At 34.1% G+C, this 21,983-nt stretch overlaps 3 protein-coding genes across 6 annotated transcripts; 2 read left to right on the forward strand and 1 right to left on the reverse strand.

Annotated features, from left to right (window-relative positions):
- Nucleotides 1-1,101: 1,101 nt before the first annotated feature.
- On the forward strand, nucleotides 1,102-5,081 carry LOC108223116 (endo-1,4-beta-xylanase 1). Of its 4 annotated transcripts, none has more exons than XM_017397207.2 (8): nucleotides 1,102-1,375; nucleotides 1,469-1,522; nucleotides 1,742-2,115; nucleotides 2,197-2,356; nucleotides 2,441-2,796; nucleotides 2,928-3,105; nucleotides 3,207-3,743; nucleotides 3,834-5,081. In XM_017397207.2, the coding sequence occupies exons 1-8, from the start codon at nucleotides 1,304-1,306 to the stop codon at nucleotides 4,953-4,955; spliced, it is 2,853 nt and encodes a 950-aa protein (XP_017252696.1). In that variant the 5' UTR covers nucleotides 1,102-1,303; the 3' UTR covers nucleotides 4,956-5,081. The 4 variants fall into 4 exon arrangements, with proteins under 4 accessions (XP_017252696.1, XP_063949134.1, XP_063949133.1 ...); XM_064093064.1 differs by having other exon boundaries at nucleotides 1,173-1,375; nucleotides 1,739-2,115; XM_064093063.1 differs by having other exon boundaries at nucleotides 1,348-1,385; nucleotides 1,739-2,115.
- Nucleotides 5,082-5,178: 97 nt separating this feature from the next.
- Nucleotides 5,179-10,535, reverse strand: LOC108223118 (homeotic protein knotted-1). The gene is made up of 5 exons (XM_017397210.2): nucleotides 9,973-10,535; nucleotides 9,627-9,749; nucleotides 9,405-9,540; nucleotides 5,791-6,044; nucleotides 5,179-5,680 (listed from the first exon to the last, which is right to left on the reverse strand). Exons 1-5 carry the CDS (start codon nucleotides 10,324-10,326, stop codon nucleotides 5,477-5,479), a joined length of 1,071 nt encoding a protein of 356 aa, XP_017252699.1. The 5' UTR covers nucleotides 10,327-10,535; the 3' UTR covers nucleotides 5,179-5,476.
- A 6,944-nt stretch (nucleotides 10,536-17,479) lies between these two features.
- LOC108224020 (uncharacterized) lies at nucleotides 17,480-21,948 on the forward strand. Its single transcript, XM_017398540.2, has 3 exons — nucleotides 17,480-17,638; nucleotides 20,983-21,402; nucleotides 21,495-21,948. Exons 1-3 carry the CDS (start codon nucleotides 17,597-17,599, stop codon nucleotides 21,696-21,698), a joined length of 666 nt encoding a protein of 221 aa, XP_017254029.1. The 5' UTR covers nucleotides 17,480-17,596; the 3' UTR covers nucleotides 21,699-21,948.
- The last annotated feature ends 35 nt before the right edge of the window (nucleotides 21,949-21,983 follow it).

Below are 21,983 nucleotides of genomic sequence, written 5' to 3' on the forward strand. Positions count from 1 at the left end.
TGCCAGAAGCAAATTTCCAACAAAACATTTCTTGTGAAAATTAATATCATTTATAAAGTGATGGACATAATTAAACAAAGGATTAGGAAATCTTAAAAGGTTTTTGATTATATAGTATATAGATTATGATTATATATATAGATTAAGTGCTGAAAAGCTTCTTAATGTCATTTATAAAGTGATAAATAAACATAAGCAAATGAAGGATTAAGGAATTTCAAAGGTTTTTTTTATTATATATAAATTAAGGAGGGTACTCAAAAGCTTCTCCATAAACTTGCTCATTATTCATTCAAGGCTGATCCAACAAAAAAAACATTTTCAGAGGTATGGTTAGTCACTGATCTTGTTTGCTTTGATTAAGTTTTTGTTCGTCTTATGAATCCAAAGAAACTATGGAGACCCCATCAGCAAGCCATGTTCAAAATGCATGTTCTTTTCTGTTTCATGTTTATCAGTTTTACCTTCATTCTGTTGCTCTCTAAAATATCTCAGCTCTACTGAGTACTGTATATTCACTAAACACAAGAATAGATCATTGTCAAGTAATCTGCTCTAAAGGGCCAGGTATCAGTATTAGATTTGATATCATGTTAAGTAACAGGTTAGAGAAAGGCCCAACAGAATCTTATGTTACACCAAACATTATTCAACATCGATATCTTGTGATATTTATTATATTTCTGGCCAAAGAATCGTAGAAAAAAAATAAAATCATTCGGTTCTTTTCTTGTTGCAGTACATATAGCAATGTTGTAACTATGCATGCAAATACTCTCTGTATTTTGCAATTAATGTATGGATTAGGGTCCTATGTTATGGTTATACATTCCTTGTATGCCAATAAGCAAAATTTTCTATAAACTTTTCTTCTGAAAATGAATGGAATTTATGAAGGAATGAACAGAACTAAACAGAGGCATATAGGATAATAAACAAACTATCCTTCTATTTTACTTCAAGCATTTTCAATCTGCAAGGCCAAGTTTACTCATCAACCAACAAATCAATATAGTAAAGAAATAAAAAAATGGATGTTTCACTCTTTACTCAATCTAACAATTTGGATTGCCCAGAAAGAGTGGATCAAATTTGAAGTTTAAGAAATTATAAAGTTCTTTCTTATTACTCTCTGATCCTCTCTTTTTCTTTCGCGTTCAATTCTATTTTTCGTCTTCAATTATTCATTTATTGGGTTCGAAATTCATTCTTTGATTGGAGGGTTCTGGTTGGGTTGGTCCATGCTTTTTGTAGAAGTAAAATCTTTTTAAAATTCAAATTTATTGATATTTTGTTGTATATAATGAGGAGAGTCCTGAAAAGCTTCTTCATAAGCTCAGTATTCAGGGCTAATAGAAAGAAAATATATTCAGAGGTATTGTCTGGTAATCTATCATGTATATTGCAGAGTTGTTTGTTCATCAAAAATCGCTTTGAGTATTAATGTTAATGTTTTTGTTTGTCGTAGGAAACAATGGAGACCCCATCAGCAAGCAATGTCCAAAATGCATCTCACTCTGAGGTACATTTTTGATTCCATCATGTTTTTGATTCATTTGTTTGTTTCTAATAATTTTATCGGCATTTTGTTGTTTAAAAGTAAATCAGATCCTCAACATGAACACATGTATTTTGTACATTATTTAGTTACTAATTGATCATCCTTAATTTTCATGAAATTAATATTTCTGTTTTATCTTGATCACATAACTGTCCACTCGAATTTTTGTTCATCCAGCAGAAATTAGAAGAGTGCCTAATGGAGGGTCCAGAAAACAGTCTCACTGATAATATCATACTAAATCATGACTTCTCTGAAGGGCTGCAATCGTGGAATCTAAATTGCTGCGAAGGCTTTGTAGCTTCTGCAAGTTCGGGTCACAAAGGAGCATTGGCAAATTCAGAGTCAGAAAGTCATTATGCTGTTGTTACTAATCGCAAGGAGTGTTGGCAAGGGTTAGAACAAGATATCACAACTAGAGTTTCGCCTGGTTCTTCTTGCACAGTTTCTGCTAAGGTTAAAGTAGCAGGGCCTGTGGAGGGATTGGCTGATGTATTGGCTACACTTAAGCTGGATCACGAAGACGGAACAACTAGTTATCAACGCGTATCAAGGTACTGGTACTTCTTCAAATTTTGTGTGTGGCCTTTCTGTATTAAACACGAAGTTATTTTAATAAGTGTCTCTACATGCAGAATCTCTGTCAGTAAAGAAAGGTGGGAGAAATTAGAAGGAACATTTTCATTGACAAAAATTCCCAAGCGTGTTGTATTTTATTTGGAAGGGCCATCTCCTGGAATAGACTTACTCATAGAATCAGTAGTGATTTCATGTCTCAGGCGCGGCAAGCTCAGTGTAAGTTGATGTTGCATACAATTTATTCATTATACTGTAGTTTATACATTCTGTTAATGTGTATCTTATCATGCAATTTGACAGATTAAAGGCACCGGAGACGTTCCAGCTGAAAGTGAGAATATAATACTGAATCCTGCATTTGATGATGGTGTTAACAATTGGTCTGGAAGAGGAGGCTGCAAAATTCTTGTCCACGACTCCATGGGAGATGGAAAAATCTTACCCAAGTCTGGAAAATATTTTGCATCTGCAACAGAACGCACACAAAGTTGGAATGGTATTCAGCAGGATATAACTGGAAGGGTTCAGAGAAAGCTTGCTTATGAGGTATCTGCTGTAGTACGGATTTATGGTAACAATGTTACAAGTGCCAATGTACAAGCTACTTTATGGGTCCAGACACCAGACTTCCAGGAGCAGTACATAGGCATCTCCAGGTCAGTTTTTCCTATCTCATCTAGAACTAAAAATGAGCTAACAATGTTACCAGTAATTTTATGGATTTTGCACGGAGACATAGTAGTTGCAGTACTTAATATAACCGGTTCTATATGTTTACTTCTTAAAGTACGCAGGCCACAGATAAAGATTGGGTACAGTTGCAGGGTAAATTTCTTATTAACGGCAATCCATCAAAGGTAGTTGTATATCTAGAAGGCCCGCCTGCAGGCACTGATATTCTCGTTAACAATTTATCCTTGAAGCACGCAGAAAAGATCCCTCCATTACCTGCACCAGTTATAGAGGTATTTGAATTAGTGATTCAGTTCTTGTTATTGCTTCTTGACAGAACAGATTCAACTAATTGAGATTTGATATATTGAGACGCTGTTTTACTGTATTGCAGGATGCAAATTATGGAGTAAATGTAATTGCAAACAGCAACCTTTATGATGGCAGCAATGGATGGTTTTCTCTTGGCAATTGCACCTTAACCGTTGCAAATGGCTCACCTCGTGTACTTCCACCTATGGCGAGAGATACCTTAGGGCAACATGCACCATTAAGTGGTCGCTGCATTCTTGTGACTAATCGGACTCAGACTTGGATGGGACCTGCTCAGGTGATCACTGATAAAGTCAAGCTCTACCTGACATACCAAGTGTCTGCTTGGGTAAGAATTGGCTCCAGGGCAGCTGGTCCTCAGAACGTGAATGTTGCAGTTGGCGTGGACAGCCAATGGGTGAATGGTGGCCAAGCTGAGATTAATGATACTCGTTGGCATGAAATTGGCGGCTCTTTTAGAATTGAGAGAGAGGCAGCTAAGGTGATGGTTTATGTTCAAGGTCCTGCTCAAGGTGTTGACTTCATGGTCGCGGGACTGCAGATTTTTCCAGTTAACCGGGAAGCAAGGTTTAGACACTTGAAAAGGCAAACTGATCAGGTTTAAATTCCCTATATGATTATATTACTTGAGTAATTAGAAACTGACATTGTTAGGATACGATCAAATTTTCCTTTTGTTGCTTTGCAGGTACGTAAACGCGATGTCACCCTCAAATTCTCTGCATCTGATTCAAGCATGCTGCCTGGTACTTTTGTAAAAGTCAGACAAACTCAAAACAGTTTCCCCATTGGTTCATGTATGAGCAGATCAAACATAGAGAACGAAGATTTTGTCGATTTCTTCACGAAACATTTTAATTGGTCTGTATTTGCAAATGAGTTGAAGTGGTATTGGACAGAGTCCCAACAAGGAAAATTAAACTACAAAGATGCTGATGACCTCCTGAACTTGTGCAACACAAACAATATTGAAGTCCGTGGTCACTGTATCTTCTGGGAAGCAGAGAACACGGTTCAGCCATGGTTGAAGGCTCTCAACAAAGCCGACTTGATGACAGCAGTTCAGAATCGTCTGACAGGCCTTTTAAGCCGTTACAAGGGGAAGTTCAAGCACTATGATGTTAACAATGAGATGCTGCATGGATCATTTTATCAAGATCGATTAGGTAAAGATATCCGAGCCAACATGTTCAAGACTGCCAACCAACTAGATCCCTCGCCTACTCTATTTGTAAACGATTATCACATTGAGGATGGATGTGACACTAGGTCGACTCCAGAAAAGTACATTGAGCAGATTCTTGGTCTGCAAGAACAAGGTGCACCTGTCGGAGGGATAGGAATTCAAGGACACATAGACAATCCAGTCGGGCCTATTGTTTGTTCTGCTCTAGACACTTTAGGCACTCTTGGCCTTCCAATCTGGTTCACAGAAGTCGACGTGTCTTCCATCAACGAGCACATCAGAGCAGATGACTTAGAAGTTATGCTTCGAGAATGTTTTGCTCATCCAGCTGTAGAAGGAATAATGCTGTGGGGATTCTGGGAGCTCTTTATGGCTAGAGATAACTCACATTTGGTAAATGCAGAAGGCGATATCAACGAAGCAGGAAAACGGTTGCTTGAGCTTAAGCAAGAGTGGATGTCGAATGCACATGGACATGTCGATGAACAACAACAGTTTCAGTTCAGAGGCTTCCAGGGAACATATGAAGTGGAAGTTCGCAACTTCTCTCAAAGAAAGAAGGTTCTCAAGACATTTGTTGTGGATAAAACTGAGTCTCCAATCGTCGTTTCTATCGATCTATAACCCCAATTGGTACCATTGCTGTGGAATCAGAACTTGCATTACATTGTCTAAATTGTGTGTAATTCTAAATGGTTTAAGTTGGTGTCTATTGTAATAATAAAAGGCATTCTCTGTTTCATTGCTCAATGCTCATTGAATCTTTGATCCTCTCAGTATCCGTAAAACTTGAAACTATTAGAACTATAAAAGCACGCTGTTCGACGTTACAAGGTCTGAACAAATATACACAACAAACTTCATACATTTATCTTAAGACTTTGAACAGAAGTTCTGATACAGATATCAGTACAAGTAAAATATGCAGGTCTCGAAAACTTACTTCCAGATCTTCAAGATTGCGAAAGGACAAGCAAAACTGAAGCTGTTCAGCTAAAAATAATTAAATCACTCTCCTATCATAACATACATACATACATAACAGTCCCACAAACACTGGCCAACTCTCAACAACCATAGTATTCATAGATTTATGGCACAATATTAATCATTGTTGTCTCGGGAGACCGGCCCACGTTTATTATTCATGGCCCCAATCGATAAGGACCTTCACCAACATAGTGGCCCTCCATGTATAGAGCTGCATTTTGAGGATGAAGTCCATCCATCACCATAAATTGCATATCTTCCGAAGGTTTCCAGTGTCGTTTTCTTTGGTTGATGAACCAATTATTAATCTGTTTCTGATCCAACCCGGTTGATTCTGCCAATGCTACTTTCTCCGTCTCCTGTGTATCAACACATCTTATTTAATTACATATTTGCTTGAGTAATCTTAACTACGTTTACATTATGCATCTAACATTACATGTAGATTTGCATGAAAAAAAAAACTTACAGAAGGATATGGCCATTTGTAGTGCAAGTCCCACCAACTTAGTAACTTCTGGCGGGCATCTTTGGGTAGTTTTCCTTTCTTCTTTTTCTTGGAAAGTTCTTGCTTGAGACTACTCAGGTAACCACTATATTTCCTCAAGAGGTGGTTCTTCAGCTCCCTATCTTCAGCACGTGGATCAATCTGCGGAAGTTCTGTCTCTCCACCGCTATTATCTTGATCCTCTTCTGACGAACCAATGACCTCACATTTCTCATCTAGTTAATTATAGAGAGAATTAGAAAACAAGAGTAAACCCTTTACTTTATCAGACGCCTTAAAACATACTATATTAGGGCAGCAGATCAAGGGGAGAAAATTGCATAAAAATAGCAGACTGTGTTAGGGCAGCAGACCAAGGAGAGAAAAATTGTAAAAATAGCTATGCACTTCATATAATATGCTTTAGGTAACATTAGGTTTGCCACAATCAGTATCAACTATAAAACATGCAAGAAAAAACATGCGAGAAACGTAATCAACCTCTAGCATCCCAAATTGTCGTGTGATTAAAATTAATACAAATCCTTAAGAAAGAATATGAACAAGCACAAAATTGCACTGACAAACTGACTAAGTACAAGTAAAATTTGAGGTTTTTTAGGATCCTGTCTGATCCATTACAATGTACCATCAACTAGAATAGTCGAACTAGGAAAAATAAAAACTTAACTTAGTAGTGGAGTATACGCAAAATCCATTCAGTAGAAATCAAAATTCAACTTAGTAGATTAGAGCGGTGTTCAGTATGTTTAGCAAGCACAAGTAAAAATAATTAAGGTCATAAAGTGGAGCCTGTCATCCCATATTAGTGAATGCTCATCTCTCTTAGTAAAACAAAAACGATCAGGCGTATATATATGGAACTTGATAACAAAGCACTTCAAAGTGTATTCAATTTTGCATCTTACCGTCAATGATTAACTAGTATTTCCTTTTCTGAACATGCTTTCTAATTATGCTTATACCTCAACCTTCGGTTACAACTTCATTGTGGAATCTAGAATCACTTTTGTTCATCTATCTTTTCTAAGAGATAATTTCACAGGTTGTGACTAACTTACAAGTTATCAACATACTGAACTCAGCTCTAATATTTGGAGAGTATTTCCTTTCTCTTGTAGTGTTTTTAGTTGGGAATCCTGAGCTGTTTATACCAATTTCACTGAGTGTGTACCATAAAAGTAAAGGTTTCGAGCTTGTCTTGTGACAATTACGGAAAAAAGTAATATTGTTTGTTAACCCAACTTTTCCACCAAGCTCCTATCAAATACTAACACCCAAAGTTATGTCTCAATGCCTCTATATATATGTGCTCCTCGATTTCGGACTCCCTACCAGAATTACCATTGGGTACTTGAAAATATTTGACACTGTCATTATTGAATATAGGCATTTTGACAAACTAAAAAAGATCACTTTTGAGATGGATTTACAATGCAGAAAGAAAAAAAAGAAAAATGAGGAAAAAGAAGAAAGTGAGAAGAAATGGAGGCTTCGGCATTAATGTAATAAAAATAAACATAATTGATTTAAGTTACAATCTTTCAGGAAACCTAATTAAACACATCTTGTTTACTCCCAATAGGTTTTGCATATTATCCATTTAAATAAATTGAAGTCAGAATACCTTATAATTATCTATCTGTTTGACCATACCTACTTGAACTCGGGCAACATAATTTAGAAGTAATTACAAATTTTTTCTAAAGTTATTACTTGGATTGGTCAAGACTTTATAAGGTAATGTTTATATCCAATGTGAATTTTAATTAGAATGGGCTACTTATTTTTAGAGGATTTGCTTACAGGTTGTTGAAATGTGATTTTATATGTAGGAGTATAGGACTGAAATCAAGTATTACAACATAAGAAAAAAAAATTGGATAATTCTTTGGCATTTTAACAAAAACTTTTTCCATTTTCAGAAAAAAAAAACAAAAACAAAAACAAAAACTTTTACCAAGCGAAAATATAAGAAATTATTAGTAAATTGCTTATAAACTTAATATAAAAACTTTCAGACTTCCACCAAATAACAAGTCCTAGGAGAAATAGGAGAAAATGAACCTAACTAATTCCGAGACAAATGGACATGTTGCTGATGCTCATTGCTTGATTGCTCACAAGCATTAACTGGAAAAACTGAAAAGGTGCATCTATTCTAAACATCAGCTGATTCCCAGCAGCCCTTACAAAACCCATCTTTTATTTCAAATCCAAGCAACACACCATAGTCACAACAATTGCCAGCCAACTAGCAGCACTTATTTATAATCAACCGGTTAAAAATCTTTAAAAAACTATCAACATTAATTAAAAAAACGTTACCCAGTGTATTCAAGTAAAAAAATCAAAGTGGATATCACAAGTCCACAGACAAAGATAATTAGATCTAGAAACAGTCATATTAATACATGCATGAACTAGTACTACTGCTACTAGTCATATTATGTACTCCCTCCGCCCCCTGAGTTGTATACATTGGGGGACGGGGACGCGGCACGGACTTTAATGCTCCTGTAGAGTGTAGTTGTGTAATTTATTTTTGAAATTTTCTTTTTCTGAATTAAAATTTGGATGTTATATTTTTATTCAGAAAAAGAAAATCTCAAAAATAAGTTACGGAACTATATTTTATAAGAGCATTGAAATGCGTGTCGAGCAGTTGAAAAGAAACGTATACAATTAAATGGGACAGAGCAAGTAATGAAAAGACAGAAAGTTGAAAGCAGATAAATTGACACTTAAATAAAATAAAAAGTTAGGGAGAAGTAAATAAGAAAAGAGAGGCAGGAAAAGATGTACAGGCTATATTTGCTAGGTCTGATGTGAAACAGCATCCTATGTTCTTCTCCAGTTTTCAAAGCCATACACCCCTACTACTCTACTACTCCACTACTCTACTCGGGAATGTAAGAAAACCATTTTAATAACTGCACACACCTTGATACACATACACACATACATGTCAGAACAAAATAAGTGTGTTTTTTTTAAGTAGGGGAACAAAACCCTAGTAATTAATTACTCCAATGAGTGTGTCAGATGATTAATCAATGAGATTAGTTGAAAAGAGTGAGATTGTGTTTGCCTAATTCCCTACCAATGTCTGGTTTATAAAGAGTAAAGTATGAATAAATTGTGAGGTTTTGGTGTAAAGTGGTGATTAGGGTTTCTTCAAAAGGACACACAGAGTGCAGTCAAGGGCAGTGGCAGTTTGTTCTGTGAGTCAAAGTTTGGGTTCCCGGTGAATAAATGACAATCAATCACACTCCATCTCCACATCTCTTTACTTCAACTGCCAGTTCTAACTTAACATTTCCCCAAATATAACAAAACTACACTCCACATAGATCTACCTTCATCACTTGTATCTTGTTTCCTCTTTCCAGCTATATGTTCATAGTACGTACGGATATACGGTTATTTTTGTTTATATTTGAGATTTTAGAAGAAGTGGTCACTTAGCAAATACAGAAGAGACGACCGGAGTTGCTATATATGGTTATTTTTGTTGAAATTTGAGGTTTTGGAAGAAACGGTCACTTAACAGTAACAGATATGGAGGGGAGTACCGGGGTTGAAGATCTGACGTGGACTGGTGGAGAGCATATTGAGCTGAGTCTCTATCCTTTGCATGAACTCCATGGCCTCTTGTAATGGTCTGGTTAGCTCCTCACGGTACTTCACAAGCATGTCGTAATAAGCCTCCTGTTGATCAATCTTTTATTAATTGAATCTAAAAATAATCACTAGTGAAAGAACAAAATTATGAGATAAAATCATAAAAAACACACCATGAATTGATCAAGCTCTGGATCTTTGGATGCTTCTCCGCAGTTTACTGATGCTTGCTGCCTGGCTTCGAAGTCCTGCCGAATAGCCGCCAGCCGAGCCATCACTTCTGCCGGAGCTCCAACCTAATAAATTCCGTTACAATTGATAGCAGAAATTTAAATACTCATGCCAGAAGGCTAAGGCTATATTAATCTCGACCCTGTGTACTTATTATAGATTGAGTAATAAGTCCAATTATAGTCGATTACAGAAATTTAAATACTCATGCCATAGAGCCTAGACTATATTAGTCTCTACCCTGTGTACTTATTACAGATCGAGTAATATGTATTAAATTAAAAAAACCTTTTGGCAATCCATGTAAGCTTGCAGAAGACTAGAATACTGAGGATGAGCAATGATCTTAGCTTTAATAGCTTCAGCAGCCGCACCTTCACTCTGATCAATATTCTCCTGGTGGCTTCTGATGGCAGAAGGATAATGAAATCTGTGGTGCACAGAATTATGATTCCCAGCCTCCATTTTCACCATAGGATGATGATGAAACCTACTTGATTCATCATTAGGGAGATGAAATCCATTCATCACAAGAGGCAGCTGATGAGCAGAAGAAGAGCTAGAGGTGCCTCCAATTCCGTACAAGAAACTACTTGCTCCTCTTGAATTATTAGATGTATTATTATCATTCATATTATCCATAGCATGTAATAAATTATATGCAAACCTTTTTTCTAGCTAAAAAAATAAAATATCAAAAGGGTTTGAGAATTTTCCGGTAGGTTTTCCGGCTGAGGGACAGTACATAGGGGGTGCTTTTGTTGAAGAATAAAAAGAAAGGTTGTGTGGTTATAAATTATTATTTCTAAGACTAGTTGGTTTAGTAGGAGGTGTATATAAAAGCAATGTGCAGTTTGTTTGATGATTTTTGGTGATAATGTAAAAGAGGGGTGTAGTGTTTACCAGTTGGATTTTTTTTATCTTTTTGTTTTTCTTATCTTTTTGTTGTTGTGTATGGTGCAGTGCAGCATTTGAAATAAAATCCGAATAAATGTGACAGGTATAGGTATCGGTTACTTGTATTTGGACTATGTGGTAGTGATGTAGCCTCAGACAAAGGGACACCAAGTTCTCTCAAATTAATTTCATTCGATTCTTAAATAAATGATTCAGCTAATCAGCTTGTTGCAAAGGAAAGGTCTTATTAGTTTCGTCTATATACTAGAAAACCTCTCGAATGACATTTGAACCTAAAAATTTGATTCCAAGATGTTATCATAGTAGGAGAATTTATTTATTCAATATTACAGAAGCATGAGACTTTTTATCATTATGTGCATGGAGAACAATTAAGGGGGGATTCTACTATAATTAATACTAACCTATTTATTTTAATATGCTATTTAGGTTTTTAGTAAGATAAGTATAAAAAATATAAAAATAATTCTTTTTAATAATATAAATTAGATCGAGTTATATCATATTTGGATATTAATGAGTTAAAAGAATAAATTGTATGTATATATATAATTCATCATAACTTTTTCATAAAAATAATTTATATTATAAATCATGACTATCCATCAAATTCTAAACAATAAAATGTATTATAAGTGATGTGTATATTAGCATTATAGAAGTTGTTTGTTTTTTTTTTCTTAACTCGTTTGTGTAAATAAGTATAAGCACTTTGAAGAAATTGAGAATACTAGCGTCTCTCTCAAAACTTTTACTTCTTTTTCAAATATTTTATTAACTTATTTATTTTTCAATTATGATCCACTTCTTTACCGTTTTTAAATTTGTTCAAACGGCCCTATAGTTTAACTGATGAGAGGAAGTAGAAATTGAAAAGATAAAACAGACATTCTCAACTTTTTTCTCCGATAAAAGGAGGCCGCTTGTTGGCGGCCAGCACTACATATTCAATCTTGAACAGTAGTCCAGCGCGCATCATTTGTTCTGTATGATTAGAAACACAAAGGAAATGGTTAAAACGCAAAAAATAAAAAATGCAAAAAATTTCCATTAATAAAAAAGGCGATGAGATGAAACCAAAAATAGGAGAGTGATGGTGATGTGAGGTGGTGAAAGATAGGAGTGATAGTTGAAGAAATGATACGTCTGTGGAGGTTCCAGAGAGAAAACGTACCAAGTTTCAACGGTAAACAGTGTGCAGGAAAGTGATGAATGACACACAACAATGAGTTTATGACTCTCAGTCTCTGCCCTCTCTGCTCCTTTGATTTAACCCGTTTTTCAGTTAATCCACATGCATGCATCTCTCCTCCTCCATCTCTAGAAACTAACTATACATCTTGCTTCATCATTAATCTAAGGTGGTGATTGGCAACGACTTATAAGCCCGACTTCTGGATTTATAAGTTAGAAGTACTTATTTGTACGTAACAAGTTAAGAAGTACTTACAAAATGATATGATAATATTTGTCGTTTGTTTCATTTCGTGGCTCGATCGCACCAAATATCTTCTCACTCCGAGTTTTTAGTCTCGGCAAGTGATTTTTCACAATTATTGTACAAACAATCAGAGGATTATTAGACTCAACTTGAAAAATATATTTATTGTTTAAAAATTATTATTAGAAAAAAGTGGAAGAAATTATTATTATTTTTCGTCAAAAAAAGAAGTGGAAGAAATTAATAATGAATATTTGAGAATTTTATAGTCATAAACAAATAACTCTATGCACATAATTTTTGACTCGAACCAGGACTCCAATTTGAGGTCGATAATTTCCTAACGTGTTAAAACAAAACATTCAAGAGCTTATCAGTCCACAACCCTAAGTCCCCACCCTAACCTTCAAATTAATTTCGCAACTTACTGCAAGAATCAGCTGAACATTCGCAACAAAAACCATCACAGTTTGTGAAAATGAAATACTCCCCCTCTGTAATCCTAATTCTGAGAATATTGGGACAGTCTCGTGATATCATGTTGAGAAGTAACCCATCTAAAATTTTAAAATATTAAAAGAAGATCCAAATATATCTAATACTGTATTTCAAACATAATAGTTGTTATAGCAATCGTTTTCTATCCAGTTTTAGTTAATTTTTGACATAATCTTACGATATTACTGAATTTATTTAAAAATCTCTAATCTTGATTATTCAAAAAATATCCTATAATTCTGAAAATGAAAATGAATGGATTAATTACTATTTCTGATATTGACACTGATATACAAGGAGCATAGTTGAATTGATGCATAGCAAGCAGTGAAGAATGATAATTTAGCTTAAAGTAAAAGAACTGGAGTCTGAATGGGACCTGATCCCCCGCGATACCCGCGCTCTCTCAGCTCACACACAGCGTTCTCTGCCTGCGCCAACTGTTGCCTCACTCTGCAGCCTGCACTGTTCCATGCTACCATGCGCTACTGCTCCACTTTTTATTATTATATCTATTTCTCTCGTTTTGTCTTTCATACCCTTTCTCTTATTTATTTTTAATCTCTCCTCTGACCGGCTGAATGACTTCTTGTGACTCGGTGTCTGTTTGCTTTTCTTAACCCGTTTGTGTAAATAAGTAAAAATACTTTTAAAAAGCTGAAAATGTTATCTTCTCTTTCGGATACTTTATTAACTTATCTACTTTTCACTTTTAATCTACTTCTTTACTTTAAACAAGAAGTCACTCTTGTTAAGGTGTCCAAACGGCCCCTCAATATGCTGATTCTTTTATTTTTTATGTTCCAACTTAAAGTTCCAAAAATAAGTTACGAAAGTATGTTTTATAAGTGCCTTAAAATGCGTGTCGAGCAGTGAAAAAAACTATTAAAATACGTGTCGAGCGGTGAAAAAAACTGTAAAGAAATGAGAGGGACGGAGGGAGTAGTATAAGATGGCAGTTTTGATTCCTCTGAGTTTTGATATATCGTTGATATCAGAATTTGGTTTAAGAAGAATATTTCTGTTTGTCTATTGATGTCAGAATTCGGTTTAAAAAGAATATATTTCTGCTTATCGTGTAATCCACATTCTAAGATAAGAGAAAAGGTGAAGAAGAATTTGTAATAGAGCTTTAATAAAGAAGCTAATCATCTAAACAGACTGTGATTAACTTGTAGATGCACTGGCATTGCCACTTTACTCATGCAAAGACAAACAAATTACCCCATTTTATCATCTTCTTGCTGGGTGCGGACTGCACAGTGTGGTCGCCTATATCCCAAATATTACACTTAAAATAAAGTAAAATAAATCATAAGTTTAAATTTAACAACAAATGAAACATACAGTAGAATGAAGATAGTGGGGCTGTTTGTTTCCAAGAAGCGGAAGCTATTTCTAACTTCTATTTTTCTTGACCTGTTTGTGTAAATAAGTAGAAGTATTTTTAAGAAGTAGAGAATGCAAGCTTCTCTCTCAGAATTTTTGCGTTATTTTCAAACATTTTATTAATTTATTTACATTTCACCTGTGATTTAAATAAGAAGTCATATTTCTTAAGTTTGTCCAGAGGCCCTGTACATGTATTCCAGGGTAGGGGTGATCGCGGTGCGGGCGGTGCGGTTTTTCACTAAAATCGCGAATCAAACCGCGCATGCGGTTTGGTTAAAACCTCAAACCACAACCGCACCACGCTAGCATAAAAACCGCGTAAACCGCACCACAAAAATGCGGTGCGGTGTGGTTTGTGCGGTTTGTATGCTTAAGAATAAATATTTTTAGTTGAAGTTAAAAATAAAATTTAAATATACAATAATTAAAATTTTTTCTTGTAATGAATTTATATAATATTTATCATTTCAGAGCTACAACAACTACTAAAATAATACAAACAAAAGTGTAAATATGATAAAAAAAATATGAATACTAAGAGACATATTATAATAATATAATCATTTCATACAAATTTGATATAATGGTTATGCGAGATTGATAAGATAATTATTAATTATTATTTGAAGAGATTTAACAAATATATATAACATAATTATAAAATAATATATATGAATATAATATAATTTTATTTGACAATCACTAATATAATTTATATATATTATAATATTGCAGTGCGGTACGGTTTGAACCGCAATAGGAATATGTCAAACCGCAACCCGCACCGCACCACGCGGTTTGTGAAAAATTCAAACCGCAACCGCACCACGAAAATTAAAAACAACATTTTGTGGTGCAGTTTGATGCGGTGCGGGCGATTTATGCGGTTTGGGCGGTTTCTTAATCATCCTTATTCCAGGGTAAAACTCTACTACTGTGTATGGGAAGACATAAATTTCCTACCTATCTCCTCAGCGAGCCATGTCTGATAGTGGGTGTCTTTCATTGTGATGGGATTTGTAGGTCCCTCTGCTGCTTTTAGGGTTTCGCGGGTCCCTTTTCTAAATTTACTTGGTTTTCAAATCAAAATGATTCTTTATCAGTTGCTGTATTCTTAGCCGAGGAGATCTGCAACTATATACACTTGTGACATAACATGCACATATTTTCTATCCTTTCAGGCTGGACACGTGTCTCACTAGCTGCGATGATTATGAAACCAAAAATATACTCCCTCTGATTTTTTTACTTTTCCCATTTGGGATGTTGGAACTGTTCACGACATGAGATAAATTACTAATTTACGCATAATTCATATGACCAAATATAGTCATGAGTGATCTTGTTAGATTCGTATTTATAAGTACTTTAATACAGTGAAATTTTTATATTTAATACTAATACAAAACTAAAAATATTAATGATTAAAAGTGTGTGTTGGCAAACGTGAAAAGTACAAATGGGAAAAGTATTAAGAGACGGAGGGAGTATAAATATAAGTCTAATGAGTTATAATGAGTTACTCCCCCGTCCCATTTTAATTGATACTTATTCTTTTTTGAGACGTCCCTAAAAAAATCTATTACATTTATTATTTTTGAACACTACTTTTCACTATTACACCCACTACTTCTTTCACTATCTCTATTCTATAATAATATAAACACTGTTACACCCATTTCTTTCATCCACTATCTCAAATTTATTATTAAAATTTTGATGGTTCCTATCATTTTACCAACTTTTCAACTAATTTAATTCATTTTGTTACCATTTTTTTAATCTCCGTGAAAGTCAAAGCAGTTCAGTCTTTTTGGGACGTAGGGAGTATATTATTGGAAAAATCGGCAACCCGAATTAATATCTATCTCTATATCAGAGTTTCTTTTGGATAATTAAGAAATTATTAATTAAAATCAAAATATAATCAAAGGATAGGTGAATTTTTGAAAGATTAATCAGAAATTTTTAATAAATTAAAAAAAATTGAACAGTGCTGAAAACAATTAATTTCCAATTTTGTGAATTTTGTGAATTGATTACTGAAATTTTATTAAATCTTGAGTGTCAAACACTTGTATGTTTTTGTTCGAGGCAACGTCACAGCATGCACATTTTGAATTTTGCTTAACATTATAAATTACATGATACTCTTGTGTGAATATATATAATTGAGTTGAGAGATGAGCTAATTTTGTATGAATTCATTTGGATGATTGTTAAGAACTATTCGGACTTAATTAAACACTGTAACCTTTACAGCCTTTAATTGGATTTGATTAGATTGTGGATTAACATCTTAATTGTACTAACCATATTCTTATCTCTTCCACAATATTCTTCCACTTACTTCTTGTCGCGAAACTTGACAAGTTGTGTTCGGTAATTATTATACTCCCTCCATCCCCCTGAATTGTATACATTGGGGGACGGGGACGCGGCACGGACTTTAATGCTCCTGTAAAGTGTAGTTGTGTAATTTATTTTTAAAATTTTCTTTTTCTGAATTAAAGTTTGGATGTTATATTTTTATTCAGAAAAAAAAATCTCAAAAATAAGTTACGAAACTATATTTTATAAGAGCATTGAAATGCGTGTCGAACAGTTGAAAAGAAACGTATACAATTAAATGGGACAGAGGGAGTATCAATTAAGTGATACTATCCTGATTATTGAGGGAAAAATAACACACTTCCGGAAATAGGATTAAGGAGGTAGTTTGGTAGTGTTAGCTGCACATCTTAGATTTCTGTTTTTTGATAAATTTTAATATAGCTCAGAAAACCCATCTTGTTTCTGCTTTTAGGAAGTCCCATATCTTCAGGAAAAAAGTGTTTTTAAGTCTTTGAAGAAATGTTGCTCAAAAAAAAAAAAGTCTTTGAAGAAATGTTAAATATTTTAATATCAAATTTCATAAATAATGCAGTATCAAAATTATTTTCAAGTAATTATCTTATTCTTATAACAGTATTTTTTACCAGATCTTTTCTATAACCGCAATATAGTTTTGGATAACTGAACAAATCTGGGTGTTTAAAATAATTTGTATTATTATTATTTTAAATTATTATGAATAAAATATATTATTTAAAATGAGAATAAGTTATTTAGAATTTTCTCAGGTTCAGGAAGTTTCAAGACGGTTTTTTTTACGTCACAAGATATTCCAGGCAACGACTGTTGTATTCTGATACAATTCACCATACGAGATGGATTAAATCTTAAAATAAGAGAATATCTTGTTAGATTGAAAATTTAAAATTATTCTTATTAAATTCTTGTACCTTGGAAGCTCCATTTTGTAACAGATTATATAATATGATTATATTATATATATAATATATATAATTCAATTAAATTAATTTGACCAGTCAAAATTCGAATTTTAAAAGTGGACACGAACTGAGATAGTAAAACCCTTAATAGGTGACTTTCAAAAAAAAACCCTTAATAGGTGACTTTGGTCATTGGTGTGATACTGAGTTCAGGCCCATCAAACTTATAGCAAGTGTACAACCACATTTTTCCCCAGCCCACTAATAAAAATTCATAAACGAACCCAGATCCATTAACCAGTAGGCCCAACAAACCAAACCCGATTACAAAACCTTGTTGGTTATAAACTTCCGTCGAAGAAACACACCGGCCGATTAGCCGACGGCGATGGCGTTACAGACTTGCACCGTCACTCTTCCGACTTTTTCGGTAAACCCCTCCTTTTTTTTCCTTTCAATTTTACTTATTTATTTGATGATGATAATATATTAAGTTTTAATCTACAGCGATACAAGAATTAGGGTTTTAAGTAGAGCGCGGATGCGAGAATCGAACTCTAGACCTCTTCGAGCACGTGAAGTAGACTTTATCGATTATATTCTGATTTGACTGATAAATCCCCTGTTTATCGAAAAAATCTTCGATATCTGAATCGGATTAGTTCTGATTCCTGATTTCTACGACAATGATTTCTAGTATTAAATATGATTATCGCGAGTTGATTATATATCTAAATAGTATTAAATTTTTTGACACTTTCGGGTTCACCGAGTTAGGTTGAGGGGACTTTGTCATTTGTCATGTATATGATGCTCAATTGCTCATCAGGTTGTCCGATCTTCCCTTTTTAGTGGGCTGTGGGCAGGAGCTTGATTTCCTTGGCTTAAGTGTAAATTGTGTGTGTACTTTTGTTACTCGGACTCGGCTGGAAGTGTCTGTTATGGATGTGTGTCCAAGTGTTGAATTCGGCGAGATTTTATGAATTTTACATGTTTTTTGGCCTAAAGTAAGTGTCCATAGTCCATACCTATTGCCAAGTGTCAAATGTGGTACATGAGGCAGAATGAAAAAATCGGAGTAACAGAGGTGTATATTTCTATCTGACTGTGTAAAGTAACGGCCGCATGGACCATGGGCTTGCTAACCGAGTTGGTTAATCCTGAATTCCTGATGTAGTTGAATAGATCCCCTTGGAAAAGTGAAAGTATCCTATGCAACCGTTACTTCAGGACCAAGGTTTGTGTAGTCACCCAAGTGCTGATTGCCTGATCTTAGGTACTCAGTAAGCAAATTGTTATTGCCGTAGCAATACAGTGATGTTGAGTAGGTTAAATTATTTACTCAGGATTTTAATGATTCAAAGATGTATTTTGATGTTCAGGATAGAGGCAGTACCACGGTTCTGTGTGGGTTTGTTTGTATCTTATAGGGTTCATTTATAACCTAAGAATAGATTATATGGAAGAAATGCATTACTACTATTAGCGCTTTTACTTTTGGCATAGACGGTGCCAAAAGCTCCCAAACCCAACACACATAATAGTTGTTTACGGGGATGCCAATCCAGAGACTAAGAGCCCCACATATCATAAATGCTACTCTTTGGGTAGTTTAGCACTCTTGGCCCCGTCTCCTTATTTATAATTGGAATTAGTCCAACCACTAGGGTAGAGACTACAGATGTTACTCTTGGTATAAAGATAGGAGTCCATGGATTCAGTTACTTGCTGCTGTGTTTAATAGTTATGTTAGATGTGTTGTGCTAAGAAAACATGACTGGAATTTTCAAAATAAGTACATGTCATCATTTGTTAGGGTTAAATAATATACACCTCTCAGTCCTCTGGTGTCTAGAATTGCCATAGTGATTAGTGTATTTCAATTAACTCTAATTACTTACCGTCCAAGTCTGTTCATCTTTACTTTAAGGCTATATGACAATGATAAGCTTATAGATGAGCAACAGATTGTGATTCCCATCTATGGAAAAGTTTAAAATATTGTCTTCATCATAATGATATTATCAACAACTAGCTTTTTAACCCGTGCAAAGCACGGGTTGTTTTAAATTATTTTTTCAATGTATCTCATATCTTTTTGTTTATTTTTTCTAAATTAATATTATTTGCATGTGTTATAAATGTAATTTAAATGTAATATTTGTTTGTATTTGAAGTCATATCATGTGTATGTTAGGATGCCCCTGCTTCCGGCTTCCTTTTATAAGCAAGTCAGTTTCAAGTCAGTTTCTATTTTCCTTGACTCGTTTGTATAAAAAGTCACAAGAACACAAGAACATATAAGAAGCCGAAAATTCCATTCTTTTATCAAGACTTTTACTTTCTTTCAAACACTTTAATAAACTTATAAGTCTAGACTTCCTTCTCATTAATAGTCCACTTTTTTATTTTATTGTATATTATATTTATAATCATTCAAAACTTATGGTAAAATCGGCCGAATTAACGGATTAATCGATAATCGGACGGATTTTGATCTGATTTGGTAAAATCCAGTTAAATCGATGCCTAATTGGTAAGAGATTTGATTAATAGCTCGAAAATCAGCCAGAATATAAAAATTTACAAATTTTATGGAGGAAAATGATAGTTTGAAAAATGATTATATATTATTTTAACATATATAATATTAAACTAATTTCAAATAATGATCATGTTAATTATTCTCATTAATCGCCGCTTTTTACACCAGTAGATATTTATTTTTTATTAAATCATAATTATAAATATTATATACATATATGTATTGGAATTTTAATTATAAAATAATTAATATATATTAATGAAGAGACATTAATGTCTATTTATGTTAGTATAAAAAGTCAGAATTAGCCTTACTATTTATGAATATACATGTATAGTAGCAAGGGTAGTTTAGTCTCAGTAAATTAAATTACTCACCCTTGCTCTATTAGATATATAATAGATGAGTCTATCCTTTCCAAGCTGTCCAAAGACAAACTGGGTGATATGTGTATACTGTTGGTTACTTACTTACTTGTGCTGTTGTGCATACTGGTGGTTGGTTGTGCGTTCATGAGAAGGAAGATGAAGTGGGGGGATCTAATGCTCCACATTGTATATTTCACTCTGTATATAATTGTAAGGGTGACCAGGACACTTATTGTTATAACTTGTAAATAATACTTGATGATCCAACAGAAGTTCTGCCAAGCTATTATATTTTTCTGTTAACTAGGTGTCCATCTTTGTCTAGGTTATATGTATTGTAGCATCTATAGCTTTTATTTTGTATTTAATCAAGAAGATTTAACTTATATTTCATTGTGCGGTTGAATGAAATTATCTCTTACTATTTCATTATCGAGCATTATCATTAGAAAGTAGTGTATACAAGTTGCTACGATTTGATTTTTTTTTTAATAACTGCTATCTATATTTTTATCATAATATGATGATTTTATGCGTATTCTTATTCGTGCACAGTTGGTATGGCTCCCAAATAAATAGATTTGTTTTTCTTATTTTCTCTTTAACATCAAATATCCAGATAAGTGGTATATGACGTGATTTTGTGTGGTGTAAAAGCTTCCTGGTGGCACAGTAATTAATTTTCTATTTATCTTTTTTGCTGTGAAAGCTTCCTGAATTTAGTTTTAGTAGATGTATACTACTGGGAACAGAAATAAAACAAACAAAGATTATTACAATACTAAATTTAGATGCGTACAAAATCTTCTTTTTTATGAATGGGTAAAATATGTTAAACAAAGCAGTATTTTGTTTGTGCAGATGGAATTATTGAACAGCAAATCTTGTCCCCGTAGCCACAGGCTGATAAATGTCACCAGAAGCCCAAATTCAGTCACCCGGTGTGTAAGACTACCAACAAGAGCACAGTTGAATGACCCCTCAGGGATTAATCTGCATATGAATAATATCAAGGATAGATTGTGGTATGTCATTCCTAATCCAGTCAAAGAATTTTCATGGAAGAAAGCAGAATCTATAGCATTAAAGCAATTTCTACTAACTGCAAAAGAGGCGTTGAAGTGGTCTCTCGTTGCTGTGCTAATTTTTGGTTCGATGTCAGATGTTTTATTCTCCATCTCCATGAACAAAGAGTTACTTATCCCCTTTGGGCTCTTTGTTGGCTGTGTAGTTGCCAACTTTTTGAAAGAGATATCTCGAGAATTATTTCCCAACCCAGAGGTATCCTTCGCTTTTCTTCTCCTTCCGGTTTCTGTTTTTTCTTTCACATGTGCATGAAAAATATTAATGCTTATGATTTAAATAAATAACAGGAGGGAAACCTGAGTTGGAACCTTTTGGCTGTATCTTGCCTTTTTGTTATGGTAAAAGTGCTAGCCAACTATTTTACACAAGGAAGACAAGTATTTATCTCACATGTCGTAAATGGTGTTTTAATGCAAATTTTGCTGCCATGGAGAAGTTCGCAAGAAGTTAATAGAGACGACGAAAAGAACTCCTCAGTCCTCAGTGAATGAGGTTTCCGCTACCATGAATCCTTAAGATTAGAACCTTGGTCTAAGAGTATCATTGTGTTTCTGTAGTTTTGTATATCTACCATTTTATTGTAGGATTGTAAGATGCCCCAACCCTATCAAAATTTGCTAGGTCTGTAGAATTTCAGTGTGGCACATCTGCCCCGGTTTGACTCTCATATAAGAACTTCAATTTTGTTGTGTATTGTGGCAAAATGATAAATGTATCACAATTACAGATGTTTGTTTAGAACATGGAAAAAGAGTGCACGCATCGAAGTTAAAAGT

This window comes from Daucus carota, chromosome 5 (assembly GCF_001625215.2).
Source record: "Daucus carota subsp. sativus chromosome 5, DH1 v3.0, whole genome shotgun sequence".
Taxonomy (NCBI): Eukaryota; Viridiplantae; Streptophyta; class Magnoliopsida; order Apiales; family Apiaceae; genus Daucus; species Daucus carota.